This window comes from Sceloporus undulatus, chromosome 6 (assembly GCF_019175285.1).
Source record: "Sceloporus undulatus isolate JIND9_A2432 ecotype Alabama chromosome 6, SceUnd_v1.1, whole genome shotgun sequence".
Classification (NCBI taxonomy): Eukaryota; Metazoa; Chordata; class Lepidosauria; order Squamata; family Phrynosomatidae; genus Sceloporus; species Sceloporus undulatus.
The window spans coordinates 56,888,374-56,902,406 of record NC_056527.1 but is presented as its reverse complement, the minus strand read 5'-3'; the positions used below and the strand labels follow the sequence as shown (position 1 = coordinate 56,902,406).

The window sequence follows — 14,033 nt, the reverse complement described above, 5'->3', positions numbered from 1 at the left end:
AAAAAAACTGTTCCGGGTTACGAAGGTTATTTCGGGTTACGAAAAATTTTTTGGTGCTTTTCGGCGCTTTTTCGCACGAAATCGCGGCTTTTCCCCATTAGCGCCTATGGCTTTTTCAGCTTACGAAGATTTTCGGGTTACGAACGCGGCGGCGGAACGAATTAAATTCGTAACCCGGGGTACCACTGTATATCTCTTGATTTCCTTTGCTACCTCTCACCTCACTATTGATGGCACCCCTTTTCTTCTTGGCTTTTTGTTTCCAGATTAAAACACTATTTAATTACCTGATTAAAATGTTCTGTTCCAGTCAATTCTAGCATAGTCAGCCCACATGTTGCAACATTCATAAATGTCAGGGTTTTTTTTACAATATATTCTAGTCATTGTAATACAACGAGAATACAGTGTATTCTCACATTCCATGTTCCTCTTATGTAAGTTGTATAATTTTGGATTTTCCTTTAACATCTTAGCATGTCAACAGCTTGTGTCATTTAAGACAGAGCATGTCCTTTGCTCTGATTTTCTTCCAATCTTCCAGTACTCTTTCATTTTGGATTGTCTCTTCATAAAGTTTTAAAGGTAAAAGCCATCCCATTGTTGTTTACCATTGCCTCCTTCGGCACAGTACTAACCAGAGTTAACTAAAGTACCACTGCCATTGTCTGTAAGAGATCTGTACCAATGTCATCTCTCACTGCTACTGCTACCTAGTAGCCTCCCCTCATCATGTTCAAGTGTTTGGTGCATAGCCTGGCTCCTTAGCAAAAATCTGTCTGACTTGGGAGATCAGCATAATCCTTGCCTTCCAAGAGCATCCAGTCTCACCACCATGGGAAGTTAATGCAATGGTGGACAGTGTTTTTAATACTGTTTTCTTGGATAGTATTCTACTCATTATTTATTCTGTTCTGGCTATGTGAAAGTTAGTAAAAATCATTTTATAGCGTTGATGGTTTTCACTGAAGGAGACAGGTACTGTCCGTTTTTAGAGCAAATTATACATTGTACGAAAGCATCCATGCTTCTGTTGAGATTTATATTTTTCAGGAGTAAAACTGAATCAGAAGTAAAAAAAAATTAAGGATTTTCTTCATGTCGGAAATATCAGCTATGCAGCCTGTGGGTCGCATAGTAAATATCACTGGCCTCTGCAGTCTTATCTGTCATGGGTGATAAACCAGAATGTGTCACAACTCTTTCTGTTTGCCTTGAAGCATAACCTGCCTCAGGTATGTGTCACAGGTGTACCTTCTAGAGGGATTGAATTTTCATCATATTGCTGGTGGCAGAAAAGAGAAATCATTCCATTATATATCAGAAGTCAAAAGTGGTTTATTCTTCCAAGCTTGGTTGTTGCAATTTGCCTGTAAATATGTAACACAGCTTTGTCCTCCTTTAGCTGCACTGCCTTTGAAGCTTTAGTTCTAGAAAGCTTTTAATAGCTGCCCATATGGATGCATAAAGTCACTTAAATGTGGGCTAATTCAGCCTTGAAGAGAAGCACAAATGTTTACTAAAAACATAGAGAAAGCAAACTTTCACATATACCCATGTGCTATACAGGAGTGACTGAGTGGACAGTAATCTGCATCTATACTGTATATAATATCTATACTACTTTTGTTAGTGGTGAACTTCAGTAAATGTAAATGGGTACAAATTTTACCCTAAATATTGAGATGCTAAAAAGTGTTGTGAACTTTTTCCTCTAGACTGGAACTGCTCTTTGTTTCTCTTTCCCAAAAAATTCTTTTTCTCTTGGAGTCTGAACAATCACCAGATTCTACAATACCCTCTCTCTGTTTTATTATAATTTTGCATACTACTGCATAGTCATTTGATTTGGAAATAACACTGATTTAGTCTGTCTACTTGTAATGTGGCTCTTTTCATACTGTTTCCCACTTTAGCAATTGTTACCAGCTTTTCTAATGAATTATGTTATCTCGTTAAATGTCCAAAATTCGATAGACTCAGTTTAGTCAGTCTGGCTTCTAGAGGGAGCTTAGGCTTGATTTGTTCTAGAATTCTTTTATTGGTCATTTTGACACTCTGTGATATCCACAGACCTCTCTTCCAGCATCACCTTTCAGATAAGTTGATTTTCTTCCTGTCAGCTTTCATCACTGTTCAGCTTTCACAACCATATATAGAAATTGGAAATACTGTGGCATAAACAATTATAGTTGGCGCTACGTATCCTTCGATTCTTTTCCCATGGATTCAACCATCGACAGCTTGAATATATTTTAAAAAATATATAAATTCCAAAAAGCAAACCTCAATTTGCCATTTTATATAAGGGACACCATTTTATTATGTCATTGTATTTAATGGGACTTGAACATCCACGGATTTTGGTATCCATGGGGGCATCCTGGAATCAAACCCCATGAATCAAGGGCACACTGTATTATGTTTAGACTCCCTTTAAGAATGGAACCTTCCCATGGCAGTGTATAATATAAGAGGAAAGATACAGACAGTGATGATTAATATAAATAAAATTAGTGGGGCAAAAATTATGAAAAGGCCCAGTGAAAACAAATCTTCCTAGCTTTCCTGAAAATCTGGAAAGAAAGGTCCTGATGACCCTCATTGCATGCCAGGAATGCTGGGCCATTACCAAACTGTTTTCCTTGTACATGCATACTTCAGTTAACAAAGCCTCTGATAAAGAAGCTCCTTTTCATAAAGTCTTTTTGTGGGAGCCTAGCCCATCCCATCCCTTTCCTTTTCAACTGTCTAGCTGGAAGCTTTTGTGCAGCATTGGCACTGGAAGGATGGTGAAGGAGGGCTGGGGAAAGACAGAGTTTTAGAGTTAGTTGCAGCAGCGTGTCTGCAGTAAATGATGCTATCAAAAAAATTGACCTGGGAAAGAATGGGATCCTATTCTGGGTGATCTGACTGCAGCTCTGTGTGTTTTGTATAACAGACAAGATAAACAGCAAGATAAATAATAATATTGCATTTTGAAAGAAGCTTTCAAGTGGTCTCTGGAAGATTCAAAATGTTTTTGTTTCCTTATGCAAGGTTGTTTCATTTTACGTGTTCATAATGTTAGTTTTGAATAAAAAGTTTGCTGAAATATGTCAATCTTCTCTTCATTTTTGTGATTTAGGAATGCATCCTTATTCTTTTCGTGTTTTATCTACTTCTGCTACCAAAGTTTCTGTTTAATAAAGCCCAGGAATACATCAACTTTCTTAACTGAGGTATACTGAGGTTATTGGTCTTGTTCTGGTTCTCCATAGGCACTTAACATTTAATAGAAATAATAATTTAATACAGTGTTTTATGTGCTAGGATTACAGAACATAAACTCATATCAAAATGAAGTATATTGCCAGGATATGGAATGATTTCACTGTGTATTTTTTCTTTCTTACAAACTGGTTTGAAGGTCTATGGGTGAAAATACTGTATGCATTGAAATAAAGTTTAAAATGATAAGCTCCAAAATCAGTATTTACTTATATTAAAGTGAAAATATTTTCTGTTTTATACAGGCATTATGCAAAATTACTCATCATTCCCCAAGTGCCTTCCAGAGTGTGATTGAAAAGGTGGGATTACCAGCTGTGATACACGCACTGGCAACTGGAATATGCAAAGTTCAACAGTACTTGTTGACTATGTTCTCTGCTATGTTGTCATGTGGCATCCATTTGCAAAGGCTGATCCAAGAAAAGGTGTGATTTAACTTAGGTGTCTTTTACAAATGTATTCATAAACTGCCTGTTTTAGCCATTAAAATGTCATAGTTTGGTTCACCACTATATTTATGTCTCTTGTTGCAACCTGGAATCATGCTTGTAAGCAATAGTCTGAAAACAGTGGTGGGAACCATGTGGCAGCTCCCAGCATTCCTTGCTATTTATTATGATGACAAGGGCTGCTAGCACTTGCAGTCTTACACCTGGATGTTTGCACCTCTGCCCTAAAGACATGTGAAGTAGATGGTTCAAAGGTTTGTTGTTTGTCTCACACAGATATCCTGTCTTGCCATTAAAATGATCTGAAGAAGTATTTTATTCAAAGTAAAACCATCACAAAAACAGTAGGAGAGCAGTAAACTGCTGTTGTAAACAGTAAACTGTCACTTTTTAAAAAACAGTAAAGGTAGAGGTCAGGAGAACTATCCCACCTGCTGGGATAGCTCTCCTGACCTCTAGCTTTACTGTTTTAAAAAAAAACACCTGATGCAATCATTTTGCTGATTTACCAAGTCAGGATAATTGATCCTCAAACTGCCTATATTGTTTTGGATTATTCTGGATTAGTAAACCATCAGAGATCCCATATAATAAAATAAGAGCTCTAAAGCACAAGCTCAGATATTACACAAAGAAGCCATGAACACACACATTGCAGTTCATGGAGAGTTGATTTAAGTATTGATATGGCACAGACCATGAACTGCAAGTATCAAAAATTAGAGTAAAACTAAAGAAGAACACTAACAGGTGTACAGACCGGCATCTTTGGCTGGCTTGGGGGCGGAGTCAGGACATGGCGTCCACATGACACATGCCCCGACTCTGGCCCCAGGCTGGCATGACATCGTGTACTGCACCATGCAGCAGGCGACATCACAGCACTCCTCTGGCACTGCATCTAGATGGCGCAGCATCAAAGGAATGCAGAAAGGCCACAGCACTGGCAGCAATGACACTCTTTCTGTGGCGCAGAAAGGAGTTGCTTTTTGCAGCTCCCTTTTGCGTTGCTGAAAGGCGAGATTGGGGCTGTGCTGTGCAGTTTCCGCAGCCCTGATCTGGTGCTAAAAGGGGCGGTCTGTACAGCCCCTAAGTCTACCACTATGCCAAAATACATTCTGGAGAACATACCTATTGAATGTAATGACCATACAAAGGGCAGATTTATACTAATGTCTAATCAACAAGAAACCAGAAGAATTCTGAACTGGAACTAAGGATATTTTCAGGGGAGAATGCAAAAAGATACCATCCAAGAAAGAGGAAGCAAAAATAAAACCTGACAGAACAGGGTCAGAATCCTGAACACATATGTTCAGTGACTTGTGTGTAGGGGCAAAAAGAACTATTTTAATAACACAAAGAACTACAAGAAGACAACAAAAAGGTAGAACAAGAGAACTCTTCTACAGGATACAAGAAATTAAAAGAAAAATCAAATCAAGGCTAGAGATGTTGTATGATCAACAGGGGAACATATTACATGATCAGGGCAAAATAAAAAGTTGATAAAAGCAATACATTGAAGAAATATGAAGATGATACAAAAGTATGACTTCAAGGAATATTTTGTCAACAAACCCGAGTTTTAGAAACAGAAATATACTGTAAGCCACACTCAAAGCACTTGGGAGGAATAAATCACAAGTAAGAGATGACATACCAATAGAGCTACAAAGATAGAATCTGCCTATGGAAAATAAAACAATGGCCAACTGATTGGAAACATTCAGTATACATTTCAGTCCCCATGAAAAAGGTCACATGAGATTGTAGTTGTCCTTTCTTGCAGGCCAGCCAGGGGCAGAGTACTAAGCTGCAAGAAGCTATTAGGCCATAAATAATCTGCTGGAATAATTTGCCAAATTGCACCTGGAAGTGAACAAATTCTCCACACTATCAGCCAGTCAGCCAGAGAGTTTTTAAGTCCAGATCCCAGACCTTTCCCTTGTTGATGGACAATAGATGGGGATGAAGAAGTAGACTGATATAAGTCCTGCCAGCCAGATATAGGAGTGGCATGAACCAAGGCTCTGTGGGCCACGACAGAGTGAGCAGGATGGCATTTGCACAGTCTGACTGCAGTTTCACAATCACAATTATGATCACTGGGAAAGGCAGGAAAGCGTAAACCAACTGGCCATTCTAGTTGAACAGAAATGCATGGCCGCATGATCCCTTCTCTCTGGTCTTCAAGCAGAATCTGTGACACTGCTTGCTCAGATGACTTGCAAATGGGCCTACCATTGAAGTGCTTCATCTTTGAAAAATTTGTTGAAGGATGTTTGGCATGAATCTGACACATGACTGAGCTTGCTGGTGATCACATTGTCTTCTCCTGGGAGATGGATTATTGAATGGAGATGTTTCTCTCGACACATCAGTCCCAAATTCTCATGGTTAAAGTGAATAGTATCTGAATGTTGTGCCCCTTTGTTTAGATAATACAGCATCAAAGTGTTGTCGGTGACAATTTAAATAGTCATGTCTTGGAGAAATGATTTGAAAGCCTCTTAAAGCCTTTTCTACAGCCAGTGTTTTGAGTGTGTTTATGTAGAGAAGACTTTTTGGCCGGTTACTTCCTTTTGATCATGAGGTTACTGAATGAGAACTGCACCTATCTTGTGATGCATCTGTCATCGCTAAGAGGTGAGGTGGGAGCGAAAGGAAAGGCATACCAGCAGCAACATTCTAGGGTTCGAATCACCATTCTAGGCACCAATTGATGTACTGAAATATGGTCAGAATCTTGCAAGGGAGGTCTTCCAATGTGTGAGATGCACTGATGAACCAAGCCTGAAGAGGACAAAAATGAAGTCTTGCAAGTAAAGTAATGAAAGTAGTGGAAGTCATATGTCCCTCTCTCAAACAAAGCAAACATCAGGAATGACCATCACAGCAGAGAAGCTTAGCTCCACAGTCACCATGCTAGTTGAAAGAGTTGTATTCTACAAACATGGCCAGAAGTTTGAAGAAGTGAAGTAGTCCAAATTTGCATCAAAAGCCAAAAAAAAAAAAAAAAAAAACCCCAAATGAAACCAGAAGAATTTGTGAAAGAGGACTAGTAAGTGAGCTGAATCCAACCGTTAAAAGATGAAAGTACAGGCAAGGTTCCTTAGATGCTCTTGTGGCAGACAGAAGGGAACTGGGGTAGTTGAATGGGACCACTGAGTGATAGAGCTGACAGTGGACATAGCTACTGGCAAAAATACTGCCTAGCATTCTAGAAGGTTTTAATCATGTTCTGTACAGGCACAGAAATATCCACATGTGAGTTCAGAGATACCACAAAGAAGAACATTTATTTGCAACTGTGGTTCTCTGAGTGGCCATCTGTAAATTCATGTAATCCTTCCTCCTCTCTTTCCACATCTGCTCTATTTGTAGTGGCCTCAGAATTGGGATGTGATATAGCTGAGGCAAATCTAGGCATGAATGTTGAAGGAGTGGAGGTCGGATTGGAAACTCCCAGTTCTAGAATGTTCTGCAAGAGGTACAGGGGCAAAACCCATTTGTGTGAATTCATAGATGACAATTCAAAGAACCACAGTTTAAGGTCAGCAACCCGTCTTTGCTGAGATCTGAGACAGCCCTTTTCTCAAATGCTTGCATTCCTGTTTTTTCTCATATTTCCTGAATGTTTTAAATGCTGTGCAATGAATTGGAAATTATGTTTTTATGATTATAGTACAGTCCTTTGCACTGTGAATTGACTAGTGAAATGTTGTTTAACTACTGGGTTAAGGTTATAATTGGGGGGAGATAGTATATAATATCATACATCATTATCTGACCCTGTGTTCAATTTTGATTTAGGAATTTTTTCTCATTAAAATAGTATTAGAAACACAGTCTTCTAATTTAAAATAATTAGAAAAAATTGGGCTTGGTATGTTCTTCTAACTGAAACAATCTTTGTATACTTCCTTCCAACCAGGACTTTGTGACTACAGTTATTCGACTCTTTGAAAGTCCTTCCACTCTTATACGGGCAAAAGCTTTTTTGGTCCTGTTACAGGTTTTAATTAATAACAAAGAAATGCTACTTCTGAGCTGTCAAGCAAGGTAAAGCAGAGTTAAAACTATAACTGAATGTGCAAGTGTGTATATTCCAGACAGTGTTGCTTTTGTTACATTTATATTTACAGAGCGATTAAAAAAGAATGGTGCAAATCTGTGTAAGGACAGCTTTACTTTTGCACCATTCTTCACCTGGTACTAGCTTCCAGTACTGACACTGTTATTGATTAACACGTAGATTATAAAACAAGAATCAGAAATGCCTGTTGGACATTGTCTGACTGCTAAGAACAAGACTCTGTACAACTTAAGAAATCTTTGTAGGCAGTTGGAACACACCTGGTCACTCAGTAATTTAGGTATAGATTTGTGATATGATTTATGGCGAAGTAATAGAACTCTGGCTTTTCTTCAGTGGCCTAGGAAAAGCAGAAACTCTAGTCCTGGTCCCATTGGACATCTTATTCCTCTGGCTGGTTGACAATTGAAATTTTAACCTGGTTGCCAAGCAACATATTGATCTGGGTTCTTGAATGTGCTTTAGTTGTCCTCATCTTTTTCTTGAAATTTATTTCTCTTGCTCCAGCTTGTTAATAGCTTTACTTCTGTCCCCTGTCTTTAACCCTCTGTTTTTTCATAAACATTGTTGCTGGAGCATTTCTGCTTATTCTTGGGATAAGTCCTCTTTAAGCATTACGTCATGGTAAAATCTTTATCGCGATAGCACAAATCTCCCAGTAAAATGCCTTTTTAAACCTCCGATTTCCTCCGTGTGATAAAGTCCTCAGAAAATATTGCTGTCCCCTTATAGGCTTGATTCCTTTGTTCTCAATAAAATGCTTTGATTTGTCCTTTTAAGTGTACATGGAGCAATTTGTTTTGTTCTGTGTTAAAACGTTCTCACAACAACCAATAAGTATATCAAAGATGAGTAGAAGTCAGTAACGCTCAGTAGGCACCATGTGCTCTCTAGAAATCTGAAAGAATAAAAAAAAAATCTCCTCCTTACTTTTCTGTCCTTCTTCCAGGAGATAGATTCAACAAAATTGTAATTAGAATTAATAAAATGTCCACTAAAGAATGGGCATGCTAATGGGTACTTTGTTATAACGAGAAGACACAACAGAATAATAGGAGTGCCATCTTGATGGATGTGCACTGATCACAATGGTCATTTCAGATTCCATTTGGAAAATAGCCTGATTAGGCCCAGACAGACTGCTTCCAATATTGCCTGATTCACTTCATATCTAAATCTCAGAACCTTAGTTTGGGAAGTCAAAAGCTCTCTATCATCCAATTGCAGTCATTCGGAAATCAATAAACAGCTGTACCAGTTTCCTTGCTTACAAAATTAGATAGACTTTTTATGCACTTTGAATAGATTCAGCCCATCAAGTAGGTTTAATCAAATATGTGAAGATTTCTGTAAGAGACCTTTGAATTTGCAATTGTATTTTTCAATTTCATTCTCTGAATGGCACGGACAAGCAATATACAAACTTGGTTTAGTCCCCTTGTGCCAGCAAATGTTGCAGGAATATTTAAAAATGTAGGAGATTGCTTATCCAAGCCATCCAAGAATGAATCCTCATGGTAAGTACCAATCTCTCATTTTGGACATATGTGAATGATCTTTACAGACCTAATTACAGGCCCAGATTTTAAGAGTCTCATAAGTCCTATACCTGCTTTTCTATGAGTAAGCCTCATTGAGTTTACTCATGAGTGTTTATTTTTGAGATTAATTATTGTTTGTATTTTTAGATGTTTTACTTAATAAGACCCAGGTTTGCAATTAAAATATACACAAGATAAAGACTAAAACAATAGAAACAATTGTTCTTGGAGGGGTGAGTTCAGAGCTAGGGGTTTTTATGGAATGAACATTTGATGCCTTTCTGCAAGAGAGGCTCTTGGAGGCGATAAGGGAGTTGTTCATTTTATTATTGTTGCTTATTTTTGAATTTTTTCTCCATTTAAGACATTCCTCCAACTCCTGATCATTTGAAGGCGGGGGTTGGCTAGTTTTAAAATATTAACATTGTGACAATGAATTATTATTGATTATAGAACAAGTTATTGATTTGGGACATTGGTGCTAATGCGTGGTAAAGTGGAAGGCAGTATGAAAAACAGGAAAGCCACACTATAGATGGACTGATTTAATCAGGGAAGCCACAGGCCCGGGTCTGTAGGATCTGATAAAGGAAAGCCACATTATAGATGGATTGATTTAATCAAGGAAGCCACATCCCAGAGTTTGTAGGATCTGAGCAGAACTGTTGATGAGAGAGTGTCTTGGAGGTCTCTCATTCATAAGGTCGCTGTAAGTCAAATTGATAGGAATTGACAACAAGGCTTATTTGTTATTCTTGTTATTGTTAAAGTCTACTAACTCTAGCTGTTTCCAGATGGAAAGTTCTTCATTCTGATACTCAGAAGCCACTGTGCATCTATTCCATCTTTATTTATTTTTTCTTAATAGATTTCCACCATAAGAAAAAATATGAAAAAATGGTGAAAGAACAGAATATATTAATTGAATATGTACAACATTAGCTGAAGCACTGTAAAACTGAGTGAATTAGGCAGGGCAACATAGTGATAAAGATAATCAGGAACTGGTCTCAAATGGTTTTAGTTCTTAGGACTGAACTGTTAGCCTGTTCTTAAAACATCTCATATCCATGAGGTTTCCACAATTGTGACATTCAGCATACATTATGCTGTAACTTGTTTGACCTATTCTTAGTATGATTATCTGGGCAAGCCTGTATTTTCCCACCTGGTTCCCCCCTCCACATAAATGCCATTTTGTCTCACATGAGGTAATCTTTTACACTTGTTTGTGTGTAGGTTGGTGATGTACATTGAAAGAGACAGCAGAAAGACCATGCCAGGAAAAGAACAGCAAAGCAGCAATGAATACCTGTCAAAATGCTTGGGTCTTCTCATCTTTCACATTGTGCAGGAGCTGCCACATATTCTAGGTAAATTGAGCTGCACCATAATGAGAATGGATTTACCCTTTGCTGTTTATTTATTATTCTGGAAAAACCTGTAGAGCAGATATGAGGAGTTTTTCTTTATGGTTCCACTTAGTAATTGAGTGAAAGAGATGTTTGGCTAGTAGTATATACACTCCTTAAAATTTGTTTCTAACTGAGATCCATACAAAAATGGAGCAGAACCAGCAATTTTCTGGGGAGAGGGAGGGAGACCCAAGTTTGCTGATGGGCACAAAAATGTTTGGGATATTCACTTATGTGTAAATATCAAGTTTGGTCAAAAGTGGTTCATAAATGTGCATTTTAGAGCAAAAAAATACAGAAACGTGAAGTACTTTCTTTGGTAGATACCGGAAGTAAATACCAAAATCTTAATACAGTTTTGGTTCCATTAGGTAATACACATTCATGACTCTGTGGTGAAGTATATGGATTTGCATAGCATTACAGATAGCCAAGCGCTCTAAACTGTAGTGAAGACAGAGTAAGATCAGAGTTAACTTTAATGTTGGAGACCTTGGCAGTACTATTATCAAACAATATAAAAAATCTTCTGGTATATGTGAAGAAAGGCTGGATTATAAATAATTAATTAATGCATATTTCATTTTAGTGATATAGATGAGAAATATGTTTGGATTCCACAGAAGTAAATTGGAAAATGAGGAGCCAATCCATCATCCTCAGCATTGCCACTTCAAACTCTTTCTTCCTATAAATGTTTCCCCTTTTTAAAAGGTTTTTACTTACATTTGTGAATAGTGTATAGTCAGCTTAATTAGTGTCCAAAAGAAAACTAATTTCAAGTTGCTTAATTACCAGTTTAAATTGTCTGTGTATTTATATGCAAATAATATTGAAATCTTCATCTCTTCCAGTAGATGTAGCTATAAACCACATATATAAAACAGTTTATTTTAAAAATAGTTATTCATTTTGGATGCACATTTTTCAAATCTAAGGCCTGTTACAGACTGCCAAAATAAAGCTGCTTCGGGTCTCTTTGGAGGTATGCTATTTAAATGATGCATGGGTCCTAAGAATCCGGAGGTCATGCCAAAGCCACACTCCATTCCTAAGCACTGGAATGCAGCTTTGGTGCAGCTTCCGGATTCTTAGGACCCATGCATCATTTAAATAGCATACCTCCAAAGAGACCCGAAGCAGCTTTATTTTGGCAGTCTGTAACAGGCCTAAGTTTTAGCAACTGGAAACCTGCTTATTAAAAAATGGTTAATTGCCTTTCAGCCTGAGCTTCAGTAGTTCAATTTGTTCAACTGAAAGCAAATTTAGTTTGAGACAGTAGTAAACCATGTCCTCACTGCTATGTAGCTCACTTTACAGTTAAATAAACCAAACAGTATCTGTAGAATGCAATAGAGATATACCTTGCCTACTTTTACTATTACTACCAGTGCCACATAGGTACTGCAACTTGGTGGAGATAGACTCCAGTATGTGGACAGAAAACGGCTTCAATTTGGTGCTGATAAGGACTTACACTAGTCAGTGTGTGGCTTTGCCAGGGTTGACTATCTGTGTACTTTGAAGCAGAAGCCTTTACCACTCAAAATGAAAGATACAGTTCAATTTTACTGAATACAGGTATTATGTAATTCTACAAAAGGCTCGAAGCACAACAGGCCATACAATTAATAATGATGGCTCTTTTCAATCTACCTGGATACCTTTAGCAAACAGCATGGCCAGTCCTCCAGACCTTGGAACAAGACTCTGGTGATAATCCAGCCCCGACTTTTGCATAAAGCCCACATTCACTGCCCTATAGAATAATTCCAATTTGAGACATTTGAATACCAAGAAAAAATGGGACAAAATTCTTACTGACCTCTTTCTCTTCCCGCAGTTTTCTAGTTGTAAAGAAACCCATTTTTTGACCAGGGAATGGATAATTGTGAATATTCTTTCCATCCCTACTTTGGAGCTAAAACTGAGTTTTGATCTCAGATGTATATTTATATATTTTGAAGATGGCACATTATAATGATTATACAGAATAATCAGTACAGGAATAAACACCAGTATTTCAGTGAATGTCAGAGTCTCCCCAAAGCAAATGACTTATAGCACTCTTCATTATTGTCTTGTACATCTTTATCACACTCAGCACACTTCTGTTTTATTTTATCATACTTTTCCTAAGTGCCTGTAGCTTTGCATTGGCCACTTTTCTTAGGTCAGCACCAATTCCAGTTTGTCAGCATTTGACTGAGATTGAGGTTACAAGTGTCTGATTGCAGCTAAGTACATATCTTATCCAGCACTATGTTATCCCTGTTTTTATCGCTATCAGATACAAACACAAGCATTTTGGTCCTCCAACCTAAAAATGATAGTCTGGCACTTAGAGGAAACCAAACATCTTAACCATCCTTTCCAGGTTTGAGATCTGGCAGTAGATTTCACTTGAAATTCATGTGAACCAATTGGTTCTTTATGCCAACTTGTTGTTGTGTGCCTTCAAATCGTTTCTGACTTATAGTGATCCTAAAGTGAACTTATCATGAGGTTTTCTTGGCAGGTTTCTTCAGAGGGAGTTTACTATTGCCATCCTCTGAGGCTAAGGGAGTGTGACTTGCCCAAGGTCACCCAGTGGGTTTACATGGCCAACCCTGGATTCAAACCTTGGTCTCCACAGGGTTGTACTCCAACACTGAAACCACTATAGCATTCTGGTTCTCATTTTGTGCCAACACTGAGGGCAAAATATATGCACAACAGTATATATGTACTTTTTTCTTATTTATCTGGCTTTCCCTCTTTTTAAGCTAGTGTGGAATCATGATTAGGTCAATTTTCTAAGATTGCATTTGAGAGACAGATTTATCTTTTCCCCTGCATATCACTTTCCCCCCAAAATGGCAGCTTCCCTTCTGTACAAACAGCAGTTTTGGTTGGAAGCAACTGACATAGAAGGAAAGGGCTAAATCACTGTATCTGCATGTCAGACTCCCAATCCTGATCTTCACTCTGCCAGCACTGCCAGCATTCTGCCATTGAACAGAAAAACAATCAGACAAGGGCAAATTGCACATTTAACATAATATGTAGCTTGAGATCTTTAGCCAATTCTTTGCAGGCTTCTGTAATTAAACAGATAGATGTTACCTTTGAAAATTTGTGTGAGGGTTTAAAAATAGTATTCTTAAAACCCTGCACAGCAAGTTTGTTATCAAAACTGTATGCTTTGTCAACTTATATTGTGTTAAAAATTCAGACAAGGATATTGTTTATTAATGAAGATCTTTTGGAAATACTG

At 37.8% G+C, this 14,033-nt stretch overlaps 1 protein-coding gene across 5 annotated transcripts in view; it reads left to right on the top strand.

Moving 5' to 3' along the window:
- Positions 1-14,033, top strand: part of ULK4 (unc-51 like kinase 4) — a 195,055-nt gene that overhangs the window by 42,024 nt on the left and 138,998 nt on the right. For all 5 annotated transcript variants that reach the window (XM_042477193.1, XM_042477191.1, XM_042477190.1 and 2 more), the window contains exons 21-23: positions 3,516-3,698; positions 7,660-7,787; positions 10,602-10,735. In XM_042477193.1, coding sequence (XP_042333127.1) covers positions 3,516-3,698; positions 7,660-7,787; positions 10,602-10,735 — 445 coding nt within the window. The remainder of the gene's footprint in view (positions 1-3,515; positions 3,699-7,659; positions 7,788-10,601; positions 10,736-14,033) is intronic.